The sequence below is a fragment of the Pelophylax lessonae genome (genome assembly GCF_965119305.1).
Source record: "Pelophylax lessonae genome assembly, contig: HAP1_SCAFFOLD_288, whole genome shotgun sequence".
Taxonomy (NCBI): Eukaryota; Metazoa; Chordata; class Amphibia; order Anura; family Ranidae; genus Pelophylax; species Pelophylax lessonae.
In genome coordinates, this window is record NW_028120055.1 from 64,460 (window position 1) to 87,349 (window position 22,890).

At 46.7% G+C, this 22,890-nt stretch overlaps 2 protein-coding genes across 2 annotated transcripts in view; both read left to right on the forward strand.

Annotated features, from left to right (window-relative positions):
* LOC309543668 (uncharacterized protein) overlaps positions 1–16,285 on the forward strand; it is a 77,557-nt gene extending 61,272 nt beyond the window's left edge. The window contains exons 9-13 of the mRNA XM_082276120.1: positions 2,452–2,549; positions 2,639–2,866; positions 3,254–3,392; positions 15,035–15,188; positions 15,448–16,285. Of these exons, the coding sequence (XP_082132246.1) occupies positions 2,452–2,549; positions 2,639–2,866; positions 3,254–3,392; positions 15,035–15,188; positions 15,448–16,240 (1,412 nt within the window). The 3' untranslated portion in view covers positions 16,241–16,285. The remainder of the gene's footprint in view (positions 1–2,451; positions 2,550–2,638; positions 2,867–3,253; positions 3,393–15,034; positions 15,189–15,447) is intronic.
* LOC309543667 (uncharacterized protein) overlaps positions 1–16,509 on the forward strand; it is a gene marked incomplete at its 5' end in the record, with an annotated part of 53,380 nt that extends 36,871 nt beyond the window's left edge. The window contains one exon of the mRNA XM_082276119.1: positions 16,283–16,509. The remainder of the gene's footprint in view (positions 1–16,282) is intronic.
* Positions 16,510–22,890: the final 6,381 nt, after the last annotated feature.

Consider the following 22,890-nt stretch of genomic DNA (forward strand, 5'->3'; position numbering starts at 1 on the left):
CACAAGACTTTGCCAGATATTTCAGCCTAGTCACATAACTGTCTGTGGTTTCTCCCAGTTCTTGCACAGCCTGTCTAAACTTATATCTTTCATAGGGAATATTTTTCTTTGGCTCAAAGTACTCACTCAGTCTATTCATGGCTGTCTCATAGTCTGAATCTTCCCCTGTTGCTCCCAGGGTTTCAAAAATGTCCTGAACTTGAGGTCCAGCTAGATGCAGCAGCATGGCTCTCTTCTGAGCAGGTGCAGTCACTCCTGTGGCTATAACATAGAGCTGAAATCCCTTCTTCCACTTGTCCCAGCGCTGTGAGAGACTAGTGTGGTCTCCAGACACATCAAACGGTCCGATAGCCGGTAAATCCAGAAAGCTAGCCATCCTCGTCGCCAAAATGTAGTGTATTAACACAGACAAGCTGTACAGGTTGCTTCTTTATTTACTGCCATCAGCATGCAACTAACTTCAGCCACACCCAGCTCCCAGACATATACATAATTGTAACATTTTGCAGACAGCAACTTAACCCGTTGCTTACCATACTACAGAGAGAAAGGGGAAGGATATACAGTACATACACACACAGCACAAGGCTGTGTTCACACTACCAGACGGTTCTCAGGGCTGCAGTTCCTCTGAGCTCCACAAGGTGGTGATCTAACTTCTACCCAGACAGGAAGTCTCTATGGAATACAGACAGGAAGTGATGTCAGATTCTGACAGGATATTCCATTTGGTAGGACGGAAAGAGAAGACAATGCAGGAATTGGAGGCAGAGGAGGTAATATGTAGATTAACCCCTTCAGGGGGATCAGTTGATGAATAATATATCTTGCTTCTAAAGCTGGCCATACATGGTTCAGTTTTATCGTTCAGCCAGCGGGATGAGTGAAAAAAAACTGAAGCGATTCCCCCATCCACACATTGGAGGGGGATGGGGGAATTCTCCCCGCTGCACTATTGTATTCTGACAATGGGGGGCGCTCCTCCGCTCTCAGAATACACAGATCAGTGATGAAGCTATTGGCTGCAGCTGCTGAATGAGTGACTTTTATCCGGCAGTGACCACACATGGATGGAAATGTGATCGATCCCTGCTGAACCAGCTGAATTTCCATGTATCTATGGTCACCTCCCCTCCCCCTCATCTCCTTCATTATGTAAGTCATGCTGAGATAATCTCCTATTGGCTGAGCAATATTCTCATTTGTCGCTGAGCTCCTTCTTGCTATTCCTCGTCCTGCCTGTTGTTTCCTTGGATTGATTTTCTGTGTAGTGACCCCGGCTTCATCTCTTGGATGCGCTCGTCTGTTGCTTGTCCTGACCTTTATCCTGATTCCTGGATCTCCCCCTCATCTCTCCTCCATATCCACTTACACAGCTTTTCTCCACACCTGCAGTGACCCGGGGGGGGGGGGGATGAAAAACATGCAGCAAAATCCATCCCCACCATTAGGAGCTCTGGAGAAAATTGTCTGCTATTTACACTCCGTTCCTCCGCACGTCACCTGATCACATGAGAGATTACTTTCACACTTTCCTGACAGATTTCGGTATGGTAAAGGTCAAAGTTCACTCTTCAGTGTAGGAGAGGTAGGACGCACCCAGAAACAATGATTTGGTTTGTATGGGGGCCTCATATAGAGGGCCCCTCAAATCTCCCCAACCAAATGTTCCTGCATTCAAAGTCTATATGTCCTATGACATCACACTGACCTCACAGCTCTTCCCCCCAATGTCTCTCCATCTGGCTTTTTTTTCTCATACTCTTAGGATGTGGGCGGACCCTTGGAATTCTCACTTTCAAAAGTGGGTCTGTTGGTCCTGCGTTGTATGTTATGATGTCAGAATGTCTGCAACAAGCTTTTACTCTGCGTAGTGTGGGGGTCCTGTGTGGGTAAATTATACCTCAGTCTGAGGTGGGGCTTTAATAAATAGAGACCTGACCTGAGAGATGAGGAGGATTCTGGCAATATGATTTAATTTTACTATTTGTGTTCAGATCTAGAGTTTTCCTCCTGTGAAGTCTGGAGATCATATGACCATCACATTGCCTCCACCTCCCTCCCTGATAGAATAGAGAAATACAAAGAAGATTCTAGAAGTCACCTGAGAGATCATGGAGGAGAGGTGAGCGGTGCTGGGAATTCTGGGACATTATCCAGTAACAGACAAGGGATGTGTCTGGATGGTGACTGTATCATTGTGTGTGTCAGGTTCCTATAAGGTGTCAGGATGTCACTGTCTATTTCTCCATGGAGGAGTGGAAGTATTTAGAAGGACACAAGGATCTCTACAAGGATGTCATGATGGAGAATCAGCCGCCCCTCACATCACCGGGTAAGAGGAGACTTTATTGTAAAGGAGAGAGCAGTACGGAGGATCCACCTAGATCCCCCATCATCTGATAAACACATAGAAACAATGTATTCAGTCAGTGTGTGTGTTTCCTACAGATGGATCCAGTAATGGGAACCCACCAGAGAGATGTCCCCGTCCTCTGTATTCCCGGGATTCCACACAGGAAGGTCACACCATCCCCCACCATCATCAGGTAGATGAGGAACAATCACTGATAGTATCATTAGGATCTGTACATTATCTGCATTGTTACCATTGATGTCATTTTTATTATATATTCAGAGTGGAAACCTGAGAGATTCTAAAGTTGAGGTTAAAGAAGAGATAAAAGAGGAGGATGATGAGGATAGGGTGATGAAGGAGTCAGAGTTTCTAAGGGAACACAAAGATCTGTACCAGGACACCATGGTGGAGTCATCCAGCTACAGAAACCCACCAGAGAGATGTCCCCGTCCTCTGTATTCCCGGGATTCCACACAGGAAGGTCACACCATCCCTCACCATCATCAGGTAGACAAGTGACAATTATTGGTAGTTCTTATTTATATACAGCATGTTTGTTACAATAAATGTTTTATTATATATTCAGAGAGGAAACCTCGGGGATGATAATATTGATGTTAAAGAAGAGTATAAAGAGGAGGATGAGGAGTATGGAGTGATGGAGGAGTTTTCAGAAGGACACAAGGATATGTGTTAGGAGCCACCTAATACCAGGAACCCACCAGAGAGATGTCCCCGTCCTCTGTATTCCCGGGATTCCACACAGGAAGATCCCACCATCCCTCACTGTTATAAGGTTGGTGGGACAAAGTATCTAGAACATGGACGTGTGGGAGCAATGTGTGGATATTTTATGTCAGCTTATATTTTACAGTTGATATTTTCTTGGTTTAGGGTGAAGATCTGATAGATCTAAAAATTAAAGTTAAAACAGAAGAAGAGAAGTATGTGAGGGATGATCAGCAGTCTATGGAGGAGGATGGAATAACGGGGACATTTATAGAGGAGGACACTCCTACAGAGATCAGCACAGGTGGGTCATTAACACTAAATACATTCCTCCACCCATACTGCTCACTGATTGGTCCAGAGTAGGGGGGGGACTGGGTGATATCAGCCTGTAATACCCTGGTCACTTTCCTGAGCTGTGTTCCCCGTCCTGTATTCCTGTATTTCTCTCAGATAATCTTCCTTCTCTGTGCTGCAGACACAATTTATGTATCTTGACTGGAATTATAGAGATTCTGGGATTCAGCTGGCAGCAAAATGTTACTTTTCACCATAGGTGTTGTGACAGTGTTCACCGTCACTGGGAGTGAGGGACAGATACTTGGGGGACGCTGAGAGAATGGTTTGGATGGCTTCAGATGGGAGAGTGATATTTGTCAACGGTGGCTCTCAAGAAATGTGGAGATTTGATCCCACTTTGCACTGTGGGCCTGTGGCCTGTTGCCATGGAGTCTGTGACACCTAGATGTGTATTCCATGTCCTTCAATGTCAGACAGGCTTTCCCTATTGAATGTGTATTGTGTGAAATCTGCCTGTCCCATTGTTAAATTTTAATGACCTCAAGTTGTTCTGTCCAGATGGCCAGATAATTAGTTCAGGCTTTGCACCTAAATGGGGTGGGTGCAGCCGTACTGGGTGAGAGGATGGCCACAAAGTTAGAGGGGCTTTTAAACTAGGGAATGGGGGGGAGGGTACAGATGTAGAATTAGCCAGTGGAAAGCAAGATTCAGAGGGCAGAAATGGGGGCATTAGCGGTAGGGTGTTCGGAGCTCCTATACCCAGGGTGGGTATGGGGAAAAACCACAAGAGCAGCCTAAAAACATCAAATGAGGATATTTGTAACCGGTCAAAATTACGAGGTTTGTATACCAATGCCAGAAGCCTGGCCAACAAGATGGAAGAGCTGGAGCTGCTGATGTTTGAGGAGGACTTAGATTTTGTGGGGATAACTGAGACTTGGTTTGACAGCTCTCATGACTGGATGGCGACCATTCAGGGGTATTCCCTTTATCGCAGAGATAGAGAAGGTAAAAAAGGGGAAGGGGTATGTTTGTATATTAAGAACAGTATACAGGTAAATATGAGGGATGATATTAATAATGGAGCTAAGGAAGAGGCAGAATCCCTATGGGTAGAGCTTCAAAGGGAAGGCACAGTGGGGAAGGTAATATTGGGCGTATGCTATAGGCCCCCCCACCAGAGGGAGGTGGACCTCATTTTACAGATAGGATTGGCAGCAAGGATGGGAAATGTCATTATAATGGGGGACTTTAATTATCCTGATATAGACTGGGCAGAAGGAACAGCGCACTCAGCCAAGGCTCGGCAGTTCCTAAATGTTTTGCAGGACAATTTCATGGGTCAGATGGTGAATGCACCGACAAGAAACAAGGCGGTACTTGACCTACTGATTACTAACAATGCAGACCTGCTCACGGATATAGAAATACAGGAGAACTTAGGAAACAGTGACCATAGGTCAATAAGTTTCAGTATTAATTACAGTAATAGGAAGCACAAGGGCAATATAAGGACACTGAATTTCAAAAGAGCCAATTTCCCAAAACTGCGCTCACTGCTAGAAAATATCAATTGGGATAGAACCCTGGGAACAAAGAACACAGAGGAAAAATGGGAGTGCTTCAAGAGCATACTTAACAAAGGGATTGACCAGTGCATTCCAAAGGGAAATAAATTTAAAAGAGCAAAATTAAACCCTGGGTGGCTAAACTCCAACATAAAAAATGTATATTAGTGCTAAAGAAAAGGCCTTCAAAAAATACAAGACTGAGGGGTCATTGGCAGCATTTAAGCATTACAAAGAGTGTAATAAGAAATGTAAAGATGAAATCAGGGTGGCTAAAATAGAACACGAGAGACATATAGCGGAGGAGAGTAAAAAGAACCCCAATACGTTTTTTAAGTATATAAACAGTAAGAAAGCGAGGCCAGAACACATTGGCCCCATAAAAGATGACAAAGGAAATATGGCCACTGAGGACAGAGAAAAGGCGGAAGTGTTAAATAATTTCTTCTCTTCAGTCTTCACAAAAGAATCGGGGGGCTACACAAACCTAGCTTGTAAGGCCGAACTAAACAACACACCTCAGGAAATACCGCCATGGCTAACAGAAGATAGACTTAAAACTAAACTAGAGAAACTTAACATAAATAAATCACCGGGACCGGATGGCTTGCACCCGAGGGTTCTGAAAGAGCTCAGCCAGGTGATTGCCAGACCATTATTCTTGATCTTTAAGGATAGTTTACAGACGGGTATGGTGCCAGCTGATTGGAAAAAAGCCAACGTGGTACCAATATTTAAAAAGGGGCCGAGATATATCCCAGGTAACTATAGGCCGGTCAGCCTAACATCAGTAGTCTGCAAGATTTTGGAGGGGATGTAAAGGGACCACATACAAGAGTTTAGTAATGAAAACGGTATTATTAGTAGTAATCAGCATGGATTCATGAAAAATCGTTCTTGCCAAACCAATCTATTAACCTTCTACGATGAAGTGAGCTGCCACCTAGATAAAGGTAAGCCTGTGGATGTGGTGTATCTGGACTTTGCAAAGGCCTTTGACACCGTTCCCCACAAACGCTTACTGTACAAACTAGGAAGGTAGGTATGGACCATAAGGTGAGTACCTGGATAGAGAACTGGCTCCAGGGGAGAGTCCAGAGGGTGGTGATTAATGGGGAGTACTCGAATTGGGCGGGTGTGGAAAGTGGGGTCCCCCAGGGTTCTGTCCTGGGACCAATCCTGTTTAACTTATTCATAAATGATCTAGAGGAGGGGATATCTAGTACAATCTCAGTATTTGCGGATGATACTAAACTAAGCATGCCAATATCTCCTATGCAGGATGTGGAAACCTTACAAGCGGACCTGAACAAAATAACGGGGTGGGCAACTACATGGCAGATGAGGTTTAATGTTGAAAAATGTAAAGTAATGCACTTGGGGGCCAGAAACCAGAAAGCAAGCTACTCACTAGGGGGGGAACCTCTGGGTGAGTCTAGGATGGAAAAGGACTTGGGGGTACTGGTAGACAACAGGCTTGGCAGTGGCATGCAATGCCAAGCCGCTGCAAGCAAAGCCAACAGAATACTGGGATGTATAAAAAAGGGGATTCACTCCAGAAATAAAGAGATTATTTTCCCACTCTACAAGACTCTGGTCCGGCCACATCTGGAGTATGCTGTCCAGTTCTGGGCACCGGTCCTCAGGAAGGATGTGCTGGAACTGGAGAGAGTCCAGAGAAGGGCAACAAAAATAATTAGGGGAATGGAGGACATCAGCTATGAGGAAAGACTACAAGCACTGAACTTATTCTCTCTGGAGAAGAGACGATTGAGGGGGGGATATGATATCAATGTACAAATACTGTACTGGCGACCCTAGTATAAGGAACAAACTATTCAGAGAGAGGAGATACAATAAGACACGTGGCCACTCACTAAAACTTGAGGAAAGGCGGTTTAACCTTAAAATGTGTAAGGGGTTCTTCACTGTAAGAGCGGTAAGGATGTGGAATTCTCTTCCACAAGCAGTGGTATCAGCGGGGAGCATTGATAGTTTCAAAAAACTATTAGATGGGCACCTTGGAGACCACAACATACAGGGGTACACAATGTACGGTTAAAAGCAAACACACACACATCATAGGTTGAACTGGATGGACTGATGTCTTTTTTCAACCTCACTAACTATGTAACTATGTAACTATGTAAGGTTAATTGAAAAGTAAATTGGGTCCAGGTGTGCAAGTGAGATGTGGGAAAAAGGCAAAATGGAGTGTTGAGGGGAAAGTGATCAAGCCAGCGAACCTTAGGTCTGCCAGCGAACCTTAGTGTATACCTCTGTATCAGGATATGTGTTTGTATACATGTATCACCATATTGACTATCCCTGTTTTTAAGATTTGTATGTATAAAACAAATGTTTGTGTATAAATAAAACATTGTTATTTTTTAAGATTTTCTCTCTAGCGAGTATGTGGCACAATTAAATCCCCTTTTGCCCAGGTGTGCTTGATCACTTTCCCCTCAACACTCCCATTTCCCTTTTTTCCCACATCTCACTTGCACACCTGGACCCAATTTACTTTTCAATTTTTGACCGGGGATGGTGTCTCTGCATATACCCAGCCGACTACTCTCCATAAAATCCAATAGTTCAGGGTTATTCTGTTTCTGTATACAATCTGCATATGGTAATGTAATCGGGCGGCCCCTGACCTGTGTGTGGTGGAATGATTAGGAGGGGGAGGTCCATGCTGTATATAAATTATGTGTGACTGTTCCATAAAGAGTTCTACTTCACCCTCAATCTAGAGTCTTGTCTCTTATTCGGGGAATCTGCTACAAGGGATTGCTATGCTCTTCATACTCCCTTGGACAGATTCTCCCACCTGAGCTGTGGATCTCTGCAGCTCCTCCAGAGTTCCCATGGACCTCTTGGCTGCTTCTCTGATGAATGCTCTCCTTGCCCGGCCGGTCAGTTTAGGTGGACGGCCATGTCTTGGAAAGGTTGCAGTTGTACCATACTCTTTCCATTTTCTAATGATGGATTGAACAGCGTTCCATGAGATGTTCAAAGCTTGTTTTTTTTAATATAACCTAACCTGGCTGGTGTGTTCCTTGGCTTTCATGATGCTGTTTGTTTACTAAGGTTTTCTAATGAACCTATGAGGGCTTCACAGAACAGATGTATTTATACTGAGGTTAAATTACACACAGGTGGACTCTATTTATTAATTTGGTGACTTTTGAAGGTAATTGGTTCAACTAGATTTTAGTTAGAGATATCAGAGTAAAGGGGGTGAATACAAATGCACACCACACTTTTCACAGATTTTTTTTTTTTTTTTAAAGCAAACGTTTAATAAGTTTTGTGCAGTACAAAAATAGTACATAGACAACAAAAGTACAAATATCACAAAAAACTGCCTTACAGGCCACAGCTTACATAAAAAAAACGGGGAACACATAAACATGGCCGATATATACACAGCAGCTAACTACAGATGAAGTATAGCATCCAAAGCAGGCGTGGGACAATCCATAAAGGGGAAAAAGGAGCGGAGTGGACCGGATCAGTAGGAGTAACACACGTTAAGGAGTACACGTGGAGGAGGCCTCAAGCCATCTATCCCATATCTTATGAAAACGTTTCAAACCACCCCTGTTAATAAACATCACTTTCTTGTAGGGGAGAGTACCATTAATGTCAGCCAGCCAGGTTGGGTGGGGAAGGTTGTATCCAGGTACAGGCTATCAATTTCCTGGCAGTAAACCGGGTTTCACGGAGAAAGCGTTGCGTATATTTGTCAATGTCCTCCTCAGGGAATATCCCTAGGAGACATAGCTTGGGGTCCAGGGATACCGGAGAACCCATGCGGTCATGTAGGAACTGGATTATTTGCGACCAAAAACCCTGCATGCATGGACAGTGCCATATGAGATGCCCGAACGTACCTGGAGACAAGAGGCATTTGGGGCAGATAGGAGAATGGGAGGGATTAAGCCTAGCCATCCACACTGGAGTGAGGTATGATCTACGTATGAGTGATATAGATCTGTGTGAGTCTATCAGAGAGTTTCGGAGACACCAAAGTACTGGCCTCCAGGGCATCACACCAATCATCATCATCCAGTTCCCTGACCTCCTCCGCCCACGACGCCCGAATGCCATAGGCTAGGGCAGTCATAGGTTTAGAGAGCAACATTTCGTATAACAGTGAGGTAAGTTTTTGATGTTCCCGACCCCTAAGCACATCCAAAAGGTCAACCAAGGGTAAGGCTGGAGGGTTGTTGGCAAATTGCGCCCGAATGGCATGTCGAATCTGCAGATAGCGAAAGTGCATAGAGGCCAGGAGCTGAAACTCCCCTCGGAGGGTGGCAAATGATTTAATTGTGCCCTCCGAAAGCAGGTGTGAAAGAAAATATATCCCTCTAGACAACCAAGCACGCGGATCAGGGAGATGCAAGAACTCCGGCAATAATCTATTAAACCACAGAGGAGTCATAGAGTGAAACCCGGTGTCTCCCGTCCTGGAGACTGCCAGGTCCCAGACCCGTCTGTGCTGGAATAGGAGACCACCGCGATCGGCAGTCGGCAGAGAGCCGCCCACCCCTCTAAGTATATTACAGAAAGGGTGAGGGAACCGTGCACCATTGCGACCACAAACCAGCATGAGATACGTATGGCAATCCTGTTTATCAATATGAAAAAGATGAGAGAGCTGGGCTGCAAGGTAATAGGCCGCAAAGTCTGAGACGGCTATACCGCCCAGCTTTGTGGGTTTATGGGTATGTTTCCATGCTAGCTTGTGTCTGCTGGTTCCACACATAAACGTTTTCAACAATCTATCCAAAATTACAAAGTACTTGTATGTTTCATATATGTGGGTGAATGCCACAGGATATAGAGAATTTTGGGTAGGAGAATCATCTTGATCAGACCTACCCTCCCCATGACACCCAGTGGTAGGCGTGCCCAGGTCTGAGTCTTGGTCTTCACCAGGTCAAACAGTGGTTTAACGTTCAGGGGTATATAGTCAGGTAAGGAACGGTAAACAATAACCCCCAGATGCTTGAAAGACGCCACTCGGGTCAGTGGAAGGGCAGCCTGATCCGCAGATGGAGGGAACACGTCCACGGGGAGAATCTGGGATTTGTCCCAGTTGACTGTGAGTCCAGAAAAGGCACCAAATTGCTTAATGGTCAACAGGGCTTTTTGTAGGAACAGCCTGGGGTCGGCTAGATACAAGAGCATGTCATCGGCATAGAGGCCTATCTTTTCCTCAAAGTCCCCACAGCGCAGTCCACGAATGTCAAGGTCCGAACATATGGCTATGGCAAGGGGCTCCACCGCAAGGGCGTACAGGAGAGGGGATATGGGACAGCCCTGCCGTGTCCCCCCGAGAGAGGGAGAACAGCCGAGACGTCCAGCCGTTAGCCAGTACCCTAGCCCGAGGCGGATGGTATAAAATGGTAAGCCCTTTGACAAAGTTGGGGCCGAATCCGAATCTGCGGAGACACTGCCAAAGATATTGCCACTCAACAGAATCAAATGCCCTAGCAGCGTCAAGCTTTACCACTACTCTGGAGCCTATACAGTCATGCGTTGCCTGTAAGTTCATGAAAAGACGATGGGTATTAAACGCCATATTTTTAGCGGGCATGAAACCGGTCTGGTCGGGGTGGATAAGATACAAAATTACCTTGTTGAGGCGCAAGGCCAAGACCTTGGCCAATATTTTACGTCGCCTTGCAGAAGGGAAATAGGCCGATAGGAGTCCGGGAAGGACGGATCCTTCCCTGGCTTGGGGATCAAGACAATAAGCGCCTCGCGCATAGAGTCCAGTAGGACACAGTCAGCGAACGCAGCTTCATACACAGCAAGCAACTGGGGGGCCAAAACAGCAGAAAAATGGGAGTAAAACTCCACTGTGGGCCATCAGTGCCAGGGGCCTTGGCCTTCGCAAAATGCGAAATAGCCATGACCACGTCATCAACCGATATGGGAGCTTCCAGCATGGCAACCTGCGAGGAGGACAATGTGTGGAACTCAACCGAATCCAACAACAGAGCCAGGTCAGAAAGAGCATAGCGTACCTTAGAAGTATAAACCTCACCAAAGTAGGCAGCAAACACCTCCGTCACGGCTGCCGGATCAGCAGAGTCCTCCAACAGCGACGGATGGAGAGTTATGACCACCGGGGGGCCTAGTATCCATATGAGCGAGGAAAGCCAACAGCTTACCGGGCTTCTCCCCATATTCAAATGTGCGTTGTCGACTGAAAAACAGCTTACGGTCGGTTTTCTCACGGGAGAGGGTGCCGAAGGCGCGTGTGAAGTTTAAGTCGGGACAATAGGTCTCGGGATGGGGAATGCGCATATTGGCGCTCCAGGTCGGTCAACTGTTGTTCTGCCCGAAGAAGGTCAGACCGCGCCGCCCTTTTAAATCGGGAGATACGCGAGGACAAAAGCAAACGGGCATGGCCTTTAAATGTCTCCTACACCACCGATGGGGCGGCAGAGTCAGCGTTAGATTGAAAATAGAAATCCCATTCCCCAGCTAACGAGTCAAGGTCAGGGACAGCCGTGAGCCAGAAAGGATTCAGACGCCAATGGCAGGTCGGGGGGTCCGTAAATGGAGATAATTCAATCCAATAAGGGGCATGGTCAGACAGTAAGTGAGGACCAAAACGGTCACCAATAAGCTTAGAGGTTAGGACCTGGGAGATCCATATGGAGTCTATTCTAAGCATGGTCGAGTGGGTTGCCGAATAACAGCAGTAGGCCCGGGTTGTAGGGTGTAGATGACGCCAGGAGTCCAGTAAATGAAAACTATGAAGCAGTCTACAAAAGCGGGTATCATGGTCAGGGTAGGCAGGGGTCAAGGGGGGTCCCAGCCGTCTCGGCCATCCTGGACATAAACGTCAAACCCTCGCTGAGGAGCGTGGCATGAAATGGGGGAGGCACATTCCAGGTGAGCAATTTTAACCGTGCCATGGGAGAAAATGGAGTATAAGGTATAGAAGCAAAGAATCAAGAGGCCCCAGAGCAGATAGCACCCCTGCCTGCAGCATAACAAAAATATACAAAAAAAAAACACATAGCAGCTGTGGAGAGCAATAAAACAATCAGAACAATCATAAGAAAGTGGGTAGCACAAAACTCATACATAATAACCCCCCACCCAGCCCAACACAGCCCCCAACCGGTGTGGGCATGCATCCCAAAACAGGTAACCACATTGGAGCAAGAGGCAAGGACCCACTGAAAGTGGAATGCAGCAGTCTCCATCCTTGGTGGCAACAAAACAGAAGAAAAAATGGGGCGAAAGTTCTCCGAAGAGGGGTCCCAGATGCAGGACACAACAGTAGGTGAGCACACAATGAAAAAAGATGTATGTTCCAGTGTGAGCCGAGGTGCCCCTGGCTATAAGACAGGTAAGTGCAGTATGCAGAAATGGTAGCTGCCGCTAGCTCCCAGGCCCGGGAGCTGCATAGGAACAGGAGACCAACAGCTAGCAACAAACAAATGAAAAGTACATATAAAAGAAAAAAAAAAATTAAAAAAGTGGAAGAAAAAATGAAAAATCCCCCCCCCACTCACCCCCTCAACAGGCTGAAAAAAAGTGCAACAATGGGGGTCTCAGAGCCCCACAATGGCAGGAGAGGTGCACAGTCACAGGAGGCACGATAGAGATCAGTCCAGGGGAGTGCAGGGTCCGGGTGTCCTAAGGCACATTAACAGAAAAGCAAAGGCACATCAACAGAAAAGCAAAAGAGCCAGAACCAGCAACAAAAGTACTCACGGAAGTTGGTCTAACCAGGCAGTAGAAGAATCCGGGTCCTCAAAAAAGTGAACTCTATCGTCGCCAACCACCCGCAATCTGGCCGGGTACAACATAGAATACTTGAAGTTGCGGATCCTCAGGCGCCACTTAACCTCCATAAAGCGGCTACGCAGCTTCTGGACTTCTGCAGGGAAGGCCAAGAAGTTATGATTTTCCAGATGTATATTGCCTTTCTCCCGGGCCAGCCTGAGAACTGCGTCATGGTCCCTGAACTTCAGAAATTTAGCGATGAACTCCTGACCGTAGGTCTTAACCAGGAGGTCCTCCAAGAATGTGGCTGGGATGGTACCCTCCAGCAGGCCAATGAACCGGAGATTTTTACGCCAAGTGTGATTTTTCAGATCGTCCTGTTTGTGCAGCAGGTAAGTAATATTGCGGGAGGCCTGGTCCACTACATTTCTAAGTGGGGGGAGATCGTCCTCCATGCGGCCTATGCTTTCCTCGGCCTCTGACACCAAGCCTCGAAGCTTCTGCAGATCCTGCCGGAGGAGGGAGATGTCCATCCTCACCTTCTCCAACTTAAAGGTAAGGGAAGCCTTGCAGTCAGTAATAGCTTCCAGGATCGCTCTTTCATCCAGCGGCAGTGCGGCCGAGGCAGGAGAAGAGGATAGGGAGTCACCATCTTAGGTCTGCAGGCTTCCCTCCTGTTGGCTGAATTTGTCCAACTTTGCCGCCGCCTCAGAGGTCTTACGGGGAGGCGACATGATCCGCAGATGTCCCAGAGCAGCAGCAGCAAGTAACGGGGTTCAGTGTCATGATATGTCAGAAACAGGAATGTATGTACGGAGGAAAGCCGGGAGAGCACGGCTCACACACGTCCACTCACATACAGCTTCAGGCCACGCTCCCCACTTTTCACAGATTTATTTGTGAAAAGAATTCCATTTATCACTTTCCTTCCACTTCACAATTATGTGCCACCTTGTGTTGGTCTATTACATAAAATAAGTTTACGTTTTTGGTTGTAATATGACAAAATGTGGAAAATTTAAGGGGTGTGAATACTTTTTCAAGGCACTGTATAGGATGTGGTGTCTGAGGGCCCTGAAGTCTATAGGTAGCACCTTCATCAGAATCTATTGAGTCCCTGTGTGTTGGGCAGAGACTATCCCATCAGGTCCTTGTGGGATTCTAACACTGTAGATCTTCCCGTCCAGTCCAGGTTCCAGTCAAGTGGTATTTTCCAGTCCTTAAAGTGATTCCCACCAACTCCCCCCAGATCCGGGAGACAAAAATTCTGCTGATTCTATTATGTAATATCACTCTACAGAGGACTGGAAGACTATGAGAACACAAATGATAGCTTAAGCAAGGGTGTTATGCCTACCTATGATAACCCCCAAGCACCTAAAGCTCCTAATCAAGCTCCAGTAAAGGATAATCCCAAAGAGGAGCTGGAAGGTCCCAGCAAGGGTCACTGCCCTATTAGGTCTAACCGGTAGCAGTTGCTGGCCAGGAATTCAGATTATGTTGTATAATGTACTGCCTATAATTATTGCATTTTTTTGGTAATCATCTGTTTATCTTGCTGAATTTCAGTGTTTTATAATTATTGTAAGTTAATGCCAAGAACAGCTTCTGTAGGCACATGTAGGTTGACCTCCCTACATAGGTGGTGCTGATGCAACCACCCTGCCAGGAGACTAGAGGACAGGAGAAATGCACATTCCTCTTAGTTCTCTTTACATGTCATTGGGTGATCTGCTGTCCGATTGGACGCTACCACCCAGATGACCAACACAGACATCTTTAGAGAAGGCAATGCTTCTAAGAAACAATGGCTCACTGCAGTTGGTGCACATGTTACGTGTGGTTAGGTGAAGGACAGGAACCCGCTTGATCGAGAGAATGTGCCTAGCATCAGGGAGAGATTCTGGAGGAGGAGGGGCAGCAACCTTTATCTTGGTTGTTCTCCTCCCATTCCTCACTCTCTGACCTCTGGTGGGGCTCAGCCCACTGTTATTCATGACTAAATCATGGACTAAATAAGGAAGTGCAGGACTTCTTTTGTTGGGACGATGGCAATGAGTGATAAAGGGGGAGGGGACACTCATCTTATAATCCCCCCATCACTGTCACAAAGACAGTTCTCATTGTTTCCTCACTCTCTGACTAAGGTCCATGAATAAAGAAATGAACTGGTAGGAGATCAGAGGAGCCATTTACTAGTTACCTTGAGGGGGGGAATTGTAAGATCCTCAGAGACAAAGCTGTCTAATGTGGGCGGAGTCCTGATTTAGGGGAACCAATCTGCTCATGTCTAGTAATAATCTTTTTATTTCTATTTTAGTACATGGACGGGAGATGAGGAAAACCTCAGAGGATTGTCTCACTTTGTCTCCAGACTGTAAAGTAGAAGATGAGGACATCACACAGTATAGTCCAGGAGAAAACCCGGCTCCCTCAAATGTCCATCCGCCACCACACAGTGTAGATGGACCATCGTATTCCTCCTATCCTGAGGAACCTCAGACTGTGAGGGATGGTGCCGGACCATGGTATTCCTCTTATCCTGAGGAACCTCAGATTGTGAGGGACGGTGCCGGACCATGGTATTCCTCTTATCCTGAGGAACCTATAGATTGTGAGGGACGGTGCCGGATCATCGTATTCCTCTTATCCTGAGGAACCTCAGACTGTGAGGGACGGTGCCGGACCATCGTATCCCTCTTATCCTGAGGAACCTCAGACTGTGAGGGACAGTGCCGGACCATCGTATTCCTCTTATCCTGAGGAACCTCAGACTGTGAGGGACAGTGCCGAACCATCGTATTCCTCTTATCCTGAGGAACCTCAGACTGTGAGGGACGGTGCCAGACCATCGTATTCCTCTTATCCTGAGGAACCTCAGACTGTGAGGGACGGTGTCGTCCTTCCAACAGATAAGAGGTTTTCCTGTACTGAGTGTGGGAAGTGTTTCCATTCTAAACCTAATCTTATTGTGCATAAAAGGACTCACACTGGTGAGAAGCCGTATTCCTGTCCTGAGTGTGGGAAATGTTTTTCACAAAAGGCCAATCTTCAAATACATCACTTGTTTCACACCGGGGAGAAGCCATATTCTTGTTCTGAATGCGGGAAATGTTTTGTAATAAAATCACGTCTGGTCACACATCAGAGATCTCATACAGGGGAGAAGCCATATTCCTGCCCTGAGTGTGGAAAATGTTTTGTAATAAAATCACATCTTGTCACACATCAGAGATCGCACACTGGGGAAAAGCCGTATTCCTGTCCTGAGTGTGGGAAAGGTTTTGTAATGAAGTCACATCTTGTCACCCATCAGAGATCTCACATGGGAGAGAAGCCGTATTCTTGTCCTGAGTGCGGGAAATGTTTTGTAATAAAATCAGCACTTGTCACACATCAGAGATCTCACACGGGGGAGAAGCCGTATTCCTGTCCTGAGTGCGGGAAATGTTTTTCACGGAAGTCCAATCTTTACAGACATCAGGGATGTCACACGGGGGAAAAGCTGTATTCCTGTCCTGAGTGAGGGAACTGTTACTCAATGAAGACCTGTCTTCCTGTACGTCAGGGATCCCACACAACCCTCAAGGTGTATTAGTGTCTTGAGTGCGGGAAATGTCTTCTATATGAATGTTGCTGGACATGTGGGGAAGAAGCACACCCTGATATACACCTCAGATATACTCCATGGCTGATCTTCATCATGTAAGAAACACTTCATAAGGAGATCAGAGATCACCAAAGACATGGATGAAGTGTTGTCCCGTGTTGGCCATTGATAGCAGGAGAAAAATAAAAATGAGTCATCTCATCACCTTTCATTGGCTGAGTACATTTTGTGGTGGAAGATTTCACAAACACTTTTTGTCTGTTTTTAAAATGATTTGTGGACAAATGTGAGAAGCTTTCATCCAGTCTGGAGAAATTGGTTTACTTCATACATTCCTTTCTATGATCCTTTAATCCATCTAGTGTCCATAGTGCAGTATTGCACTATTCTTTCTGATTGAGGTATTTCAGGGAAAATGCCATATTATGGCCATTAGATGGAGCTGACGATCATAGGAAATCACTCTATTACCTTGAATATGGCAAAACTTTGTCATATTTGGTGGGCAAATGCATGTCACAGTCTTCTAGATTTTTTCTGTATAAATAGTCCCTTTCATTTCCTTTGTGGTTACATGAGTACAGGAGAAATCGGAGAACATAAATTAATTAAACCAACAATATTAAACCCATCATTGATTTATAACAGAAGATACCACATGTGTCCAATAGATGGCACTAAGTATAATAGAAATGAATGCCATCTAGTGGCTGAATGCAACATTTCCAATTTTAAATCAATGTCAAACATTTGCACCAGCACAGCAGAAAGCCGAATAACATTTGTTGTGTTTACCCCCCCCATTCACACAGAAGGAATGTACATGCGTTTTTACTGGATGAATTGCTATGCAAGGTTATTCATGAATAGACCCCTACATGTCAGGAGACGTTTATATAAAGATGGGAAGTATGTAGCAGATAAATGAGTAGACCTCCTAGCAATGTTATTACCAGGCTGCAGCTAGGGGGAGCTCTAATGTGACCACAGCAGAGTGATCCCATCTAGCTCACATTAACCCTTTCACTGCCAGACCCGTGTTTGCATTATTTTTGCACACATGGTAAAATGCAGATTTTGGGCATGAAGATTTGATAAAAACCCCAAACATATATTTTCTGAAAGCAGAGGCCCTGGAGAATAAAATGGTGGTAATTGTTAAGGTGTTCCTCGTACACAAATGTCACCTTCATATCCGGGTTTATTTTCTCCTTTCCCCCATTTTCTATGGTGTGATCTTTTCTACAATACTTTGTTATAATAATGTAACACGTTGTGTATTGTATTGTACACAAATTATTACCTACTCCGCCTCCACATTCCAGACACGTCATTTTCCTGACCAATTGGATTTCTTCCATTACTATTTCCTGATTCTATGACTGCAATCTTGTTAAAAGTAAAATTATAATAAAAAATGTATTGAATATAAAATAATGCATTTTCTATATCTCGCTTTATCCTTCCATGATACTTTGGATTACTGTACTTTTATTTTATGTGCGTTATTGCATTGATTCTGTGTGGTTTTACTCTGTTGGATGCTTTTTCCCTTTATAAAATAAAGAATTTGAAAAAAGAAAAAATTGTGTGAGTCGGTGCAATTATGACAAGCTTGGGCAGAGGCGGCTCTAGACTTTTTGAGGCCTTAGGCGAAAATCATGTAGGAGGCCCCCCACACACGATAAAAGAAATAAATAAGCAGGCGATATTAAAATGAACTGCATATTGTGGCAGCCGTGGTGATGGGGGGTGGGATGAGTGGCAGTGGTGGTGATGGGGGGTGGGATGAGTGGCAGCAGTGGTGATGTGGGGGTGGGATAAGTGGCAGCGATGGTAATGTGGGGGTGGGATGAGTAGCAGTGGTGGTGATATGGGGGTGGGATGAGTAGCAGCGGTGGTGAAGTGGGGGTGGGATGAGTGGCAGTGGTGGTGAGATGAGTGGCAGCGGTGGTGATGTGGGGTGGGATGAGTGGCAGCGGTGGTGATGTGGGGGTGGGATGAGTGGCAGCAGTGGTGATGTGGGGGTGGGATGAGTGGCAGCAGTGGTGATGTGGGGTGGGATGAGTGGCAGCGGTGGTGATGGGGGGTGGGATGAGTGGCAGCGGTGGTGATGGGGGGGGTGGGATGAGTGGCAGCTGTGGTGATGTGGGGGTGGGATGAGTGGCAGCGGTGGTGATGGGGGGTGGGATGAGTGGCAGCGGTGGTGATGGGGCGCGGGATGAGTGGCAGCGGTGGTGATGGGGGGTGGGATGAGTGGTAGCGGTGGTGATGGGGGGTGGATTGAGTGGCAGCGATGGTGATGGGGGGTGGGATGAGTGGCAGCGGTGGTGATGGGGGGTGGATTGAGTGGCAGCGATGGTGATGGGGGGTGGATTGAGTGGCAGCGGTGGTGATAGGGGGTGGATTGAGTGGCAGCGGTGGTGATGGGGGGTGGATTGAGTGGCAGCTGTGGTGATGGGGGTGGATTGAGTGGCAGTGGTGGTGATGGGGGGTGGATTGAGTGGCAGCTGTGGTGATGGGGGGTGGGATGAGTGGCAGTGGGGGTGGATTGAGTGGCAGCGGTGGTGATGGGGGGGTGGGATGAGTGGCAGCGGTGGTGATGGGGGGTGGATTGAGTGGCAGCAGTGGTGATGTGGGGTGGATTGAGTGGCAGCGGTGGTGATGGGGGGTGGGATGAGTGGCAGCGGTGGTGAGATGAGTGGCAGCGGTGGTGATGTGGGGTGGGATGAGTGGCAGCGGTGGTGATGAGGGTGGGATGAGTGGCAGTGGTGGTGATGGGGGGTGGATTGAGTGGCAGTGGTGGTGATAGGGGGGTGGGATGAGTGGCAGCGATGGTGATGGGGGGTGGATTGAGTGGCAGCGGTGGTGATGTGGGGTGGATTGAGTGGCAGCGGTGGTGATGGGGGGTGGGATGAGTGGCAGTGGTGGTGATGGGGGGGTGGATTGAGTGGCAGCTGTGGTGATGGGGGGTGGGATGAGTGGCAGCGGTGGTGATGGGGGGTGGATTGAGTGGCAGTGGTATCCCTCTGGGATCCCTCTGGGATACCGATGAAAACCAAGTTCTGCATGCCGAGGAGTGCAATGGGCACGACCAGATTGAGTCCAACAATGGGAGTGGCTTAACCACTTAAGCCCCGGAGGATTTGGCTGCTCAAAGACCAGGCCCTATTTTGTGATTCGGCACTGCAATGCTGTACATAAATGATAATGTAAAAGTATTAACCGCGCTAAAGGAAAAATACAATGAACAGCAGCAACTTCTAGTGTGACCACACCCTGTAGAATATTGTAAAAATAAGTCGCGCTATAATATGATCAATGGAGATATAAAGTCCATACAGTCCAAGCATAAAGTAAAGATGTAATCCGGGACCAGGAACCCCAAAGGGTATATGCTTACCAGATTGAGGTAAGGTAAAGGCAGTTTCTTTGGATAAACTTGTCACCTTGATAGTAGATCCAGGTCCACGTGAACGGTTAGCTCAATAGTCATAGGATCATGGAAGTAAAGGTAAAAGCGCAATAGCGTAAAACCTTACAAACTAAATTGGACACCACAGTGTTCGTGAAAAATGAATTCAATTGTGTGAATGAATAAACCTCCACCAATAAAAATAATCACTGATAACAGTGAATAAAAAACATGCAAAAATAAATTATAAAAATATGATGGGTACCCCTTACCAAGAGTGATAAAGGTAAACACCAAAATTAATAAACGTGTTATAGCTGAAGTCGCCTCTTACCGGACAACATTAATTGAATAGCCAATAAAGAAAGGCAAAAGTGTAAGGTTTGCGTGTTGAACCACCACCTTATATAGCTAGATTCGCCTCTTACCATATGAGATAAGGGTTAAAGCAAACGTGCAGATCACAATTCAGTGTGAACCCGGAGCCAATAATAAGATATACCAATAGGGGTCGCCTCTTACCAAATACAAATAATGTTGAGCCTGTATGGTGATCAAGCATCCAAGGACCCGACCCTTACTCTGGGGTGCTGTTTTCCTCAATAGCGGAGGTATTGCAAGTGTTCACTCATAGTCTCCGGTCGGCATGTCTCAGGCTGTGGTGATGGCGCCGCCGGAAGCTGAAGAGAAACTCACAGCCAGACACAGCACACAGGATGGGGAACACCGGGGAGGTGAAAATAATTGCAAAGAAAGGGGACTTTCTTTGCAATTATTTTTTTGTTTGCTGGCAAGTGTCTTGTATAATCATGGACCCTGCCACACATGTATCCCCACCTGATCCCCTCGAGGTGGCCGCAGGACCCTCCAGTACCCCACTTGTGATTGATGCATTTTTAGCAGTTTTGGAGTCTTTGGTATCCCGGGTGGAGGTGGCCTGTCAGGGACGGAGGTCAAGGAAGCGACCCCCGCCTACCCCTATGTCATCTGATACCTCAGATACGGATTCTGAGCTGGTCACTGCAGCTGCAGGTCCCTCTTCTGGGGCTGCTGTCTCAGGTACGGTCTCCTCAGACAGTGAGGAGGACGTTTCTGCCTCCGCCATATCGCAAGAAGAAGCGTTAGTGAACGCACTAGTCATGTCTGTCCGGGAAACCTTAAGTCTTGAGGTTACACCAGCAGAGGTAGATGACACTGAAATTCCCTTTGGTACCAGCAAGCCTACCAAAATGGCGAAGGTTTTTCCCTTGCCCAAATGTTTTGGTAATCTAATTAAGGAAGAATGGGATTGTCCAAAACAAACCCCTGCTATTTCCAAACGCATTGCTAGGCGCTATCCGTTTGAGGAATCCCTCCTTAAGAAATGGACGGTACCACCAGTGGTGGACCCACCAATTTCCAGACTAAATAAAGCCATGGTTATCCCGTTGGAGGACGCTCCATCCTTTAGGGATCCGGTGGATCGAAAAGTGGAAGCCAAATCCCACTCCATTTTTTCCCTGATAGGGTCAACATTTAGGCCAGTGATTGCCATTGGTTTAGTTTCACAAACATTGACAGAATGGACCAAATTGTTACGCCGGGACATAAAAGGGAAAAGTATCCCCCCGGCAGTATCAGATTTGCTGGAGCAAATTATCCAAGGGCTACAGTTCATCTGTGACGCCGCTCTGGACGCCACTCCCTTGCTAGGGCGTGCATCTGTTTCAGCAGTGGTCCTCAGACGCGTGTTGTGGTTAAAGTGCTGGTCGGCTGATCAAGGTTCCAAAAAGACGTTGGCTAATCTTCCTTTTCAGGGGGATCGCCTGTTTGGGGCCACCTTGGATGAGATTATAAAGGATCTCATTGGGGGTAAGAGCACTTTTTTACCACAGACAGCTAAAGGTAAAGGACCTCGTAACAGGCGAGGACCTTCCTTTTCCGCTCATAAGAAGTTTGTTCGCTCCGCTGGGGCGGGCGATAAGGGGAAGTCCTCCAAAGCCCCTTCAGGGGGTTTCAGAGGGCGCTGGTCGGGTAAACAAAAGCCCGACTCAGCCAAACCCGAAGATAAGACAGCCTGAAGGTGCGCCCCCACCCATCTCTGGGGTGGGGGGACGTCTTCACCGGTTTCCGGATCCATGGCTTTCCAGAATCCCGGACAAAGGGGTTCGCGAGGTCATGCGGTCGGGATACAAAATCGAGTTTCGATCACTTCTACCGGTGCGATTCTTCCCTTCCAACTTTCGGCTATCCCCGGATCGCTTAAAAGCTTTGCGGGGAGCAGTAATGGACTTGATGCAACAGGGAGCGGCAGTTCCCGCTCCTTGAGCAGAACGTTTTCTTCACTTTTGCAAAAGATCATTCCTAGTTCCCACCAGGAGATTGAACTATCTGGTCCAGGGACTGATGGTGGCCTTATTAGAGGCAGTACCGTATGCCCAGTCGCATACCCGAATTCCCCAAAAGGAGATTATTTTCAGATGGAATCGGAATCCCGATCCTCTGGACAATCGGATCCGGTTGAGCGAGTGGACCAGGGAGTATCTGGTCTGGTGGCTTCGGTCTCCGATGCTCAGTCAGGGGAAGTCATTTCTTCCGACAGAATCCAGGTTACCGATAAATGTATTGGAACTGAGAGCGATCAGACTCTAAAAACTAAAACTAGCCTTCTCTTTAAAAGTGAGTTGTAGGACTTTCTAAAGAGGTTCTTTTTAACCCATTGCACAGAGTACTGCAGGTTACAACAAGATGGCAGGGTATTACAACCAGAGTTCCCTCATATATCAGTACTTTTTTATATACAGGATTTATATAGCGCCAACAGTTTGCCCAGCGCTTTACAATGTGAGTGAAGACAATACAGTTACAACACAATTCAAAACAGGAAGAAGCTTGGGAACCCGAGCATATCCTAACACCTTCACTTGTCCCCCCCGTTAAACGTGCTTTGGGTGAACAGGTCCTTCTCTCTGTCCTCCGTAAAAAGAGGTATACCTTTTTTCCCCTTTGACAGTCGAGCCGAAGCACACAGACGGGACAGCAGGAAAGAACTCAGCAAAGACAGCAGGGAAGCATTTTGATAGGCATTTAATATGAATGTCATAGTAAACAGGCCTCTCTACTAATCCCATAGAAAACTAAAACTAGCCTTCTCTTTACATGTGAGTTGTAG